Genomic DNA, 12,423 nt, shown 5'->3' on the forward strand with positions numbered 1-12,423 from the left:
TGATCTGGCATTTTCTCCCTACTATCTCCCATAAAAAATGCTTTAAACGCAGGCTGATTTAATGGAAACGATAAAAAATAGTGCTGAATGGTTTGTATTTGCTGCAGAATTACTACAAGGTATATTTTAAGAAAAATTTGAAAGTTATGTGTTTTTTTTTTCCTTTAGGATGAGATTAGGGAGAAAAGTGCAATTGGCTTTTTTCCTTTTCTTTTCTTTTCTTTTTTTTTTTTTTCTGTATTGATCTACACGAACTCCCACAGGCTCAGTTTCTTGTTTGTCACAAATCTTCACATCTTCACACATACTTCCGGACACTTGTCAAGAGAGTCTTAGCAAAGAGACATGTGAAGGAATGTCAGCAGCAGAGCCTGGGCCTCGACAGTGTTGCTCTCCCTAACAATGATAGTCGTGTGACTCATCTCTACCAGACAGGGACACACTGGTTGTCTAATTTATGTGGTTTCCATCATCCTCTGCTTAACCCGTGAGTTTGGCTGTCTTGGCAAGAGGCCTAGTCACCACCTAAATGACTTTGCTCTTGTTAGAACTACAGAACATGCAGATGACCACATCTTTTAGCTTCCGGCCCCCAGCCTTGTTCATCAGCACCAGAAGTTAGAACAAAGCCTCAGGAAGACACAGTTTCTAACCTCAGGAAGCTCTAAAAAGGCAGTTTAAAACAGTGTACCTAAGGACTATGGAGTCACAGTAATCTGAGTTTAAAATTCAGTGGAGGGAGTCAGAAGGATACCTGGATGGCTCAATTGGTTCAGTGTCCAATTCTTGGTTTCAGCTCAGGTTGTGATATCCTGGTTGGGAGATCCAGCCCTGCTTCGGGCTCTCTGCTCAGTGGAGAGTCTGCTCCACTCTCCCACTCTCCCCACCACCCCCTCTCAAATAAATAAATATTTGAAACTTAGCTAGAAGCATGGTATACTGTAGGCCTTCAGGAGTATTAACTATTGTTGTTGCTCTTGTTAATATTCATATTGACTTGGTTTAAGGTTGACCTGCCTTGTAGAGGACATTCACGCATCAGATGGACCTCTCCTCATTGAGCACTGAGATCCCTCCATGTCTCAATTACTTCAATTCTCGGATTCCTTTCTTGGGCACGTGGATAAGAGCTAATTTGATGGCTGCTTTCCCTTGCCCTGCCCCTTTAAAGAACAGACCTATGGGCAAATTGGGAGCCAAGAACTACGTGATGAACCAACCTGCAAACAGCCCTCAACCTCTAAATTTTCCCACTCCTTAGGTTCCTCCTAACAGGGAAGGCATCCATTACCTGAATGGATGAGAGCTAACAATAATGAACTTACATGAACTTTCAGATGAACTCAGTGCTGCTAGAATATAAATTTTATCCAAGAATGTCAGAATCTTGTCTGATTTAACAGAAATGTGTTCATGTACTTGTTCTCTCATTCAACAAATATTGTGTCTAAGATACAAGGTATTTCTGCATCACCCTATTCCTAATTCCTTCCCCCTCTTCATAACCCACCCTTAAGTTACACCTCTTGTGGTCACCCAACCCGAACACATCATTTTGCCTTCTAACTTTTAATTGTACATAGAGCCTATGCCACCCACTTACTTTTCTATACTGCCATTCACTATAAATGTTGGTATTTACTTTTATTCTTTCTCTCTAGTCTGTAAGCACCTGGAATGCCAAGCTAAATCTTAAACCCTTAGGATTCCCTGAGTATTTAATGCTTTATTTAGTGTACAACAACACACCAATAAATACCTGAGAAATGGAATTCAACAAATTCTAACCGAGATTTAGACACAAGGCATCTTTCCACATACCACAGATGATACAAAGGTAAATGAGAGGCTTTTACTCTAAAGTAAGATGAGTACCTTTGGAGGGCTCTGAGCAGAATGTTGATATCCTATCATAGTCACTAATATATTTTGTCGTATGGGTATTTCAACATGATTTCTTTGGGTTGTGCTTAACACATGAAGATCCATTTAAAAATGAAGACTTTTTTCTGGCTTAAATAAATAAGGTGTCTGCTATTGATAAATTGCAAATGATTTTCTCTCTTTCTTTTACCTACATTCCTTTCCCCCTCGAATCTCATAAATGAGTTGAGATGCTGATAGGTAAATGGACCAGTGCCATTCTGTGAAGAAAGCTGTGGTCTTCTGTAAAAATAGCTCTCACTATTGAGAACCCCCCCAAAAGGATGTTCCTTTGCATATATCCTTCTGACAAATCCTCACAACAACCCAGTGAGCTAGGTATTATGATTTCCATCTTAAAAGTAAGGAAACTGAAGATCAGAGAAGTTAAATTATTTGCCCAAAGTCACTTAGCTGAGTTGATGGTTGAGCTGAGGACTGACTCTAGGCCTCCTGATATTGCAGCAACCAAAGTCATCTCAGAAAGGCATTCCATTGAGGAGCATCCAGGTGGCTCAGTGGTTGAGTGTCTACTTTCAGCTCAGGTTGTAATCCCAGGGTCCTGGGATCGAGACCTACATTGGGCTCCCTGCAGGGAATCTGCTTCTCCTTCTGCCTATATCTCTGCCTCTCTCTGTGTCTTTCATGAGTAAATTAAAAAAAAAAAAAAAAACTCTTTAAAAAAAGAAAGAAAGGCATTCCATTGAATAGCATGTGGGGTGAGGGCTTGCTTTTGTGAGCCAATCCTGTGTCAACATCATGCCTATTAGAATACTACACAGTAGCAAAGTAACACACATTCCTCTGTCTTGTCAACTGCCATCCATAGACCTCACAGGCCATCAAAAAGTTCCCCTTCCTCCTAGGCTTAAAAACAATTTCATGCCTTCATCCTCCTTGAGTCATGGATGCTAACTCTTGAATCTAGTCAGCAGCTTGCCTTACATCAGTTGTGCTGACGATTTCCTTTAAACACGTACAGACTAACTTGGTATGGAGTAGTGGGAGCCTTGGAGATTCTTAAGACTATGACAGGGCTTTTTAGGAATTTTTTGTTTTGTGTGTCAATTTTGTGACAATATATTTTACTATCTGGTTGGCCTGTTTGTCCTTAAAACCCAGACTGGTGTTTCTTCTATTAATGCAAAGTAGACATCTCCTTTTCTGTTTCTGGGATTCCAGTGATATGGAGTGGTGACTGAGTATACCGACTGATCTGTAGGTTGCATTGTTTCCTGTCCTTGCAGTCTGGGAGCAATAATATATTCAATTTTAATCTTAGGTCTGCAGGTAACTGAAAGTGTGACCTTGGGCAAGTCTCTCCATTTTTCTAAGGAGATGGAACTTAGTCTCTTTACAGATATAAATATGTAATTCTTTGACTAATCACTTCTTCCTTCCACTCTCTGTGGAATATTGTTTGTGCATTGCAGCTTTCAGGGGTTTCATCAAGTGTTTTGTCACTAGGACTCCTACAAATTGCTAGAGAAATATAAGCACCCAATCAGTAAGGGACCTTAGAGAATTTTGATCCAACCCTTGCATTTTGCTAACAAAGAAACTAAAACCCAAGTCGGTATAGGAACTTACCTTAACCTGTGGGGGTCCACAACCAGAACCCAGGACTTGCCCCCAACTGAGCATCCTTTATACGTACCTATTTCCAACCTTCAGGTCAGAAATGGACCTTAATATTCACAAACCAACCCTTCTGACTTTTTGTTGTTGTTGTTGTTGTATTCCAATTTATTCAATATGATGTAGCCATTCAGCAAAAATGTGCGGTCAGGTTTTGTTTGTTTGTTTTTTCTCAGCAAATTCACACAAAATTGGAGAAACTTCCTCTGATTGAGAATACATTGATCAAAAAACATCCAAAATTTCAGGCGTTCAGAGTGAAGTGCCTTGTTCAAAGTCATCAGACACTTGAGGGGCAGAGCCAAAACTGGAAGTTAAGAATTCTAGAGAGACAACTGGAAGATAATGGATGGTGACAGGCTGCTCATATAGTTTTTCTGGCTTCCCAGAATCCAGATGGACTCCCCACACCGTCAGGTTGATTGATTAAAGGACCCGTGCTAAGATAGCCACAAGTCCCCAGGACATGGACACAGCTGCACGTTGGTCTCTAGGAGGATCTAGGTCAGAACATAACCTTCCCTCCTGCAAGCACAACTAGAGTTGCTTCAGCCAAAGAGGGAAACAGAACCCTAATAAGGGAGTTTCATGACTGCGGGGATATGAGCAAAGAAAATGGAGTCAGACCGAAAAGAGAGCTTGCGTTTGTTTTTCCTGGGGTTCCTGCTGTCTTTTAAACAAAGCTGACCCTAGGTACAAGCTTGCCCTTTTCTTGTCCCAATTTCCCTGGTCATAAAATACATGTTTGGCAACTGCTCTGAAAGTTATTAAAGCTGCAGCAGTAAACTATGGGAGGCCAGAGAATTTCAGACAAAAGTTATTGCATCAGTAACTCAGAAACTAATTCCTAAAACTCTTGACACATTTATCCAGAGGGCTAGTGCCAATATAGAAATGGAAATCATTGTCAAGGGCCACAGTGTACCTGGAATTAAAATCCATCATTCCTTGCAGCAGAGAGCTACGATTTTGGCAGAATATGAATAGGTATGCGTTTTTCCACCATCTTTCCTCAAAAATAGCGTTCTTTATTTCTTCAGAAGGACAAGAATAATTCTGCTCTCTTTGCTTGTTTGTTTTTTTCTTAAGAACCCCACGTTTACATTTTCTTTTCAAATATTTATTTCTTTGACAGCTCCACATTTAAACCGAAAGGCCTCCTTTTCCTTATTCAATTGCACTGGTTTTATTTTGGATAGAAATCCTGCTGGGTACAGTAACAGGGAACACACTTTACAACAGCAATAATCCCTGCAACAGCATCTATTGTGGGGAAACTTAATACACTTGTATTAAATGGCTGAGGCATTGGCTTCAATGATCTGAATTAAGTACAGAAGAGCATAGTTAGAGAACAAAACTACCTTCTTCACTCCGCAGATTCCGACTGCATGCCCCGCCACATGGCAGGACTGGAAACTCAAAACTGCCATCCAAGGGCGCCCTGCTGAAAGACCACTGATTGCCTTAGGTGTTGCCTTATCACCGAAAGGCAGTAAAGTCAGGAAAGATTTGATGAGGTCCAGTGTTAACAAGCAGATGGAGAAATGGACTCTCTGATTCACTGTTGGAAGACTGACAACGTGCTCAGAGTTTTCAATGTACATGCACTTTGACTTGGGGCCTAAGAATTTGTCTGAAGGCAGTATTTACAGAAGTGCACAGGGCTAGCCTCAGCATGATCGTGAAGAGGAAAATTCAGAAGCAATGCACAAATCATTAAAAATGCAATCATTGAACTCATCACATAGTCTATACTTATTGTGTCCTGACATGCCATTGAGTGGCAAAGTCCAGTCACAGAGAGCACAAGTAAAATGGTCTTGTTTATATAAAAGTATTGCTAAAAGGCTACACTAGTTTTGGCCATGGTTCTCTCTGGATAATGAGTGTCTGGGTGACTTTTAGTTTCCTTTACCAACTTTTCTGAATGGTTGGATCTTTAATATTTCTTAGAGTGAGCATCACTTTATACCTTGCAGGCGAAGGGGTACTTTAAACATTTTTTTTAACAGAAAGCTAATCTTTCCCTAAATTCCTTCACGCTTTTATGGGCCAACCTACCTGAGGCCCTACATAGTGGTAGGACAATATGAAACATCATGAGTTCATGAATGTATATATATGGCAAACCTCATCAATTTATACTCTTTAACTCTCCAAACTATACATTTTTAGGACATGCAATTTAACTGTATGTCAAATATACCTCAATAAAACTGTTTTTTTTTAAGGAAAAATATGAAACAGTTCAGGTAATTTCCACTCACCATGCAAAATTTTCAACATAACTATATATTAAAAAAAAAAAAAACCTGAATCAATGGCTGAAAGTTATCAAAGTAAATCTGATGTTCCAATCAGTGACAGGAGGCTATTCCCAGAGGTTAATAGCATGAGTGAGGTGTAAAATAATGTTCATTTCGCTTATTCTCTGTTCTCCAGCGATGTCAGTGTCCTTGATCATAGATGCCTGCAGAGCTCACCATTCGACCTACTTCTATCTTCTTCTGTTTGCACCTTTTTGCAGAGTTCACACCAATCTTAGGTACCTTTTACCCCAAAATACATGCTTCAGTGCACTTTAATTTTCCTCAAGTAAATAAATAGCCCTAGCTTGCTTCCCTCAAGTAACCATACAGCAAACCCAAGAGTGATTAGACTTTGGGATCAGAAAAAATTCTGAAAGCCAAAATTCTTTCTAGGGCTAATTATGAATACACCGATAAATGTTTTTCAAGACTACTCCTTCACCCTACTGGCAGGTATTCTTAAGTACGTATATTTTTTTCCTGTAAGATTAACTACTAAAAATCTCCAAAGGTCTGCAATTGCCTGAAAGAATATGACAAAAGAAACATCAGTGGCTTGGAGAAATAGGTCTCTGGGTTAGCTGGACAAGAAGGAAATAAATGTTTGTGTGTTGCTGTCAGAGTCATCGTTCTCAGGGCCTCTTAGGGTTGCATCTCTTGGTGCACATGAAGAGTGTGGGTCCTAAAATCACTGCAGAAACAGAATCTTTGTGCAAGCTAGGCCTGCTTCTCATCACTGTTTTTCTATGCTCTTCCCCTCTGTTTTTCAATGCAACCAGTTGGACAGTGCTCCAGGGAAGAATTGGGCGCCCAGAGAATCCCTTCCGAGTGGCCCTGGAATACATCTCGAGTGGCAACCGAAGCTTGTCTGCAGTGGACTTCTTTGCCCTGAAGAACTGCAGTGAAGGTATTTGAATCTGGCTTTCCGCACCACTCGTTGGTAGCTTGCTGTCTTAAGTGTGTCAGTAACCTGCCACTACAATTAGCTAGGAATGTGCTTGCTTATATAGTCAAGTCTACAGTACCTTGGGGCTTGTTCCAAATATTACCAAGTGCTCCACAGCCCACCTGATCAATTTTCAAAAATTGAGTATACCATTATATCTGTTTACCTTAAAATCTCATCAAACAGAATACAGTCTTTGTGAGAGAACATATCAGCTTAACTTCCCTGGCTGCCAGATGCTTTCAGCTAGGTTTTTTTTTTTTATTTTTGTTTTGCTTTTTTTGTGGAAGATTTCAAATGTATGCAAATAAATAGAATAGTGCAATGATCCTCATATACCCTCAACCCAGTTTCAACAATTATCAACATTCTACCTTTTTTTTTTTTAACCTGTATCTCTACCCAATCCTTACTCCACCAACTTGATAGTGATTGTTTTACTCTTTTTCCCCTGAGGCAAAATTTATGACTAAGTGTTTTTAATGACTGGATTCCTGCTATTATTAAGAGGCAGCTTGGGAAATGGTTATACATGGAATCTTTTGTTTATTTTGTAAATACTATTAGGGCATGGTCCACTTTGTCATTGAATTCCTTTTGCATAAGTCTCCACATTCAAGATTTGTTACCAAGAAAAAGTATCTCTCCTGAAGAATAATTTGCTGTTGTTGTTTTTTTCTTTTTGCCTTTATTGCCAGGAAACTCTAAACTAAATGCATACTCGATCACAGTAACTATATCTGTATATATTTTTGATAAGCTTATTTCCCCTCCCTCCACAGAGTTTTTGACCTTCTACTTTTGTTTTCAAGATCATATATGTATTTCTCATTAGACATTGCTTCAAGTCTGATTAGTAAGCAGGAGGAAATGAATCATCAAGAGATATGTAAGGTTGATCTTTTCTTGATTGTTCAGAATACCTAGGGTCATAGCAATAAACATCCTTTATTGTTTCCCACATGTAGAAGGTATAGGAGATGGGCTTGAATTATACAGATCTTTAGGAAGAAGCCGCTTTCATTACTGCTATTCTTCTCTGCCTGCCTTTGCCCAGAGGTTCAGTGGGAGGGAGCTTTCATGTGTGCCATGGAACCTGTGGTCTGAGAAGACCAAGAATGAAGTATGGAGAGGAAGAAAACCTGTGATACTCCCAGACCTATATTGCCAATTCAGACTGTTCATGAACAACCATGAAGACTCATACACACAGTGATCTATTGCATATAGAGGCCCAGCTTTGAATCTTGGACCTCTTAGAGGTGGTATACAAAGGGGACTCCCTTAGGAGACCACTGATGACCCAGTTTCTTATGCTGCTATGGTTCTTCATTCATTGCTGGTCTTATAAGAACTTTCACAAGGTGTTTTTTTTTTCCTTAATGAAAACTGATTTATGTGTGAGAAAAAGAAAAATCATCATAACGTGATAGATTGAACTTCAGTTCAAGTTGAAAAGGTGGTTAACCTGTGATGTGAGGCAAGTATAAGAAACATGTGGTTTGGGAGAAAGCCAGAAGCTTATACAAATGTTTCCACATTCACAAACTTGGGGATTTGTGGATAGTTCTGGACATTATCAATCCTCACAGATGTCAAGGGTTTATGTACCATCCAAAAGAGGCCATCTGTTGAAATGGAGCCAGTTAACAGGAATGTGACAGAGAGAAGGTATCAGTTCCCAGAATTGGCCTAATCTCATTTGAGCAATGTCAGAAGAAGGGAATAAGAGACTACAAAACTCCAGATATCAGGCCCAGCCCATACTCCTGCAAAAATTCCTCATACCTCTGAGTCAAGGATCTCAACTATGCAAATTTTTCCTCCCTTATCCCTACAACTCCCTTTCACTTCCAAAATTCTTCCTCTGTATCTTATGTTGCATTTGCAGTGAGTTTGTTGCAAAGTTTAAAAGACCTGTTTCTTGTCTCCTTCTCTACCTTTATAATACCAAGAGAGATGACCTCCCTAACTTTCTCTAATGATCCAAACATATGTCTTCTGGCAGGACAGTTTCTTAGAGGACAGAGAAAAGAAGTCTGCTTCTAACTCCCTGGAGAAGGTAAATTGGCCAAGAGACCTAGGAAGGTTCTCATGTCCCAGTTACCTTCCTTCAGATGCTCTGTGTCTAAGAACAGATGGTCTCCATGGGGAAGCAGATGTTCTGTGCACTCTTTTTCTGAGTTGGATTCCTGTGGCCACCAAGAGGTATGAAGAGATAAGTGTGGATGTATAAAGCACAGAGTAGAGGAAAGCCATAGTGACTCCTGTGTTTCCTGAGAACTTCTAATTCTCCCTCCCATCATGGAGCAATTTCACGGCACATCAGTTGGTGTGGACACATTGCAAATGTAAGAAGCATCCAAAAACTACACTCACATTTTTAAATGGAAGGAGTTATTTCAGAGATATGCTCAAGGCTTATTTGAGGTAGACAAATGTCTGTGTTTTCTGATGTATTGCTTTGGTTAGGTCATGAAAGAAAAGAGAGAAAGAGAGAGAAGTATTATCTTTGAAGGGGTGAACAGGGCTGGTAGCATGATAGCCAGGGTTATAGATAGGTCTACAGAATGCCTGGCCTATTTTTGATAATAACTTGGTCCCCTCCTGATAAGGCACAGATAGAATATGAAAGGAAACACATCTGTAGAACTCTACAGCTTTACCTTCACCTACATGAAGAGAGGCGCCATTTTAGTTAATCCAGAAGGCTTACAGGGAATGTTGGAGCAATTCTTCCTGCATAGGAGATGATACTTATCTGTGGGTGTCATCAAGGCAGAGGCCATGCCTCTTTCTTCTCTGAATCCTGACATCTATCTCAGTGTGTAACACTTAATAAGTGCTCAGTTAATAAGCAATAAAAGCTAACATCAACAGAGCACCTACCATGTGCAAAGGCAAGTGCTGATCCTTTTAAATGTGTTATCTCATGTGAACATTACCATAATTCTATAAAGCAGGTTCTTTCTTTCTTTCTTTCTTTCTTTCTTTCTTTCTTTCTTGTGTATTTTTTATTGGAGTTCGATTTGCCAACATATAGCATAACACCCAGTGCTCATGCCATCAAGCGTCCCCCTCAGTGCCCGTCACCCAGTCACCCCCACCCCCCACCCACCTCCCCTTCCACTACTCCTTGTTCGTTTCCCAGAGTTAGGAGTCTCTCATGTTCTGTCTCCCTCTCTGATTTTTCCCACTCATTTTCTCTCCTTTCCCCTATAATCCCTTTCACTATTTTTTATATTCCCCAAATGAATGAGACCATATAATGTTTGCCCTTCTCTGACTGACTTACTTCACTCAGCATAATACCCTCCAGTTCCATCCATGTTGAAGCAAATGGTGGGTATTCATCGTTTCTAATGGCTGAGTAATATTCCATTGTATACATAGACCACATCTCCTTTATCCATTCATCTTTCGATAGACACTGGGGGTCCTTCCACAGTTTGGCTATTGTGGCCATGCTGCTATAAATATTGGGGTGCAGGTGTCCTGCCATTTCATTGCATCTGTATCTTTGGGGTAAATCCCCAGCAGTGCAATTGCTGGGTCGTAGGGTAGCTCTATTTTTAACTCTTTGAGGTTATCCTTATTTATGGATGGGGAATCCGAAACTGATAGAAGTTTCAAAACTCGCCCAAGTCATTCAGTTAGGGAAAGATAGAGCCAAACTCAATCCCAAGTCAGTCTGACTACCACGCCAGTATTTCTGTCCACATTTTACCACCTTTATGAATGTGTAGAGGCAGGGGTTTTATTTATTGCTAAAGCCTTAGAATTATCTTTGACCCATCCTCTTATTCTTACATCCAAATAGCCAAGCCCTGGGCTCTAGACCTATGGCTGTTTTTCATCCTAGCCTTTGCTACCTAGATGCTACTGTTGCTGTCTCTTGAATTTACCCTTCTGACTTCATTTTGTCAGCAATGTACTTTATACAGGCCTTCATTATGCATTCTTGGGCTTTGGCAGTAGCCGGCTGGTCTCCCTGATACCATTACCCATCCCTCACACATCGCCACAAATTTCCTTTCCTTGTGGCACTTTCATGAGACCTCTGTAACTTCTTATTCCCTTCCACCTCAGAAATATGGAGGCTAGACTGGGCCATCTCACTCATTCCTGGGTCCAGGAAAACGATGGGCTTGAGATCACCCAGCTGATTGTTCGTAGAGCTGAGAGTGACATCAGGGCCATCTTGACTCTGGTCTTGGTACTTTCATCACCATTCAGTCCTTCCTGGGAAATGCCCAATGTCTCCTCCTGATTTCTAAGCTTCTTTACAATCTGTTCTCAGTACCTGTCCAATGTCATGTCCTCTCTTCTCCCACACCCCAACCCTCTAGTCAGACTGGTTTTTGGTACATTGCACCAAGAATGACCAGCTTGGTCCCAGGCCTTCCATTTTGAATGGAGACTCATCATTTAGGATCCAATTTAGGGCCCAAACCCTCCAAAACATCATTCAGAGCTAGAGAAATTCTTCTCCAAATACTTTGCTCTCTACATCTAAATTTAGTATCTGTTTTATAATTATTTCCCAGTTAGGCATTTTGGGGGCCTTAATGTGAGGTTTGGGATCCTGTTTTATATTTCTTTTATTTCTCCAGGGGATAGTTAGCACTGCTAAACACATAGAAAACACTACTTAAATACTTGTTCACTGATTGTTAGTTAATCAATCAATTGATAAATGTTTCTCCTGCTTTTATAGCTTTGGGTTATTACCCTGGTACTGACAAAAGAAGGTAGCAGTAGGTGGAAATTGCTTAGAAGAGGTTTTACTCTGATCTCTAAAAAAAGCCAGTTTGTGTATTTGGCAGTGATGGGAAGGATATCAGTCCCCAGAGACACCCATGCCTGGACTCCCAGGGAACACTTCACCCATTCACAAAAACCTGTCTTTAGCAGATAGCCCAAAGCACTAGAATTATGCAGCATATTCATCAGGACCCCTCATGTTCAGAGTTGCCTACAGAAAAACACATGTCAGAATGGGCAGGACTAGCTTCTTGAAAAAGATTTGAAAAACACTGAGTACCTCATAAGAACATACATTATTGGGATCCCTGGGTGGCTCGGCAGTTTGGCACCTGCCTTCAGCCCAGGGTGTGATTCTGGAGTCTTGGGATCGAGTCCCATATCGGGTTCCTTGCATGGAGCCTGCTTCTCCCTCTGCCTGTGTCTCTGCCTCTCTCTCTCTCTCTCTCTTTCTCTTTCTCTCTCTCTGTCTCTCATGAATAAATGAACAAAATCTTAAAAAGAAAAAAGAACATACATTATTGGGGGGATCTAGGTGGCTCAGTTGGTTGAGCATCTGATTCTTTATTTCGGCTCAGGTAGCAATCTCAGGTTCATGAGATCGAGCCCCGTGTCAGGCTCCGAGCTCTGCAAGGAGTCTACTTCTCTCCTTCACTCTCTCTCTCTCCCTCTGCTTCTTCCCCCGAGCTCACTTATGCTCTCTTTCTCTCTCTCAAATAAATAAGAATAAATCTTTCAAAAAGAAGAATATACATTATTGCAAACACCCATCCCATACCTTCTATGTGCCAAGCCCTGTTCTAAACTTGTTGCATACATAAACTCATTTAATCCTTACAA

The 12,423-nt window shown here is 40.7% G+C and overlaps 1 protein-coding gene across 1 annotated transcript in view; it reads left to right on the top strand.

Moving 5' to 3' along the window:
- Nucleotides 1-12,423, top strand: part of ALK (ALK receptor tyrosine kinase) — a 682,206-nt gene that overhangs the window by 475,930 nt on the left and 193,853 nt on the right. Inside the window, exon 5 of the mRNA XM_077843727.1 lies at nucleotides 6,653-6,780. Within this exon, the coding sequence (XP_077699853.1) occupies nucleotides 6,653-6,780 (128 nt within the window). The remainder of the gene's footprint in view (nucleotides 1-6,652; nucleotides 6,781-12,423) is intronic.

Source organism: Canis aureus, chromosome 12 (assembly GCF_053574225.1).
Source record: "Canis aureus isolate CA01 chromosome 12, VMU_Caureus_v.1.0, whole genome shotgun sequence".
NCBI lineage: Eukaryota > Metazoa > Chordata > Mammalia > Carnivora > Canidae > Canis > Canis aureus.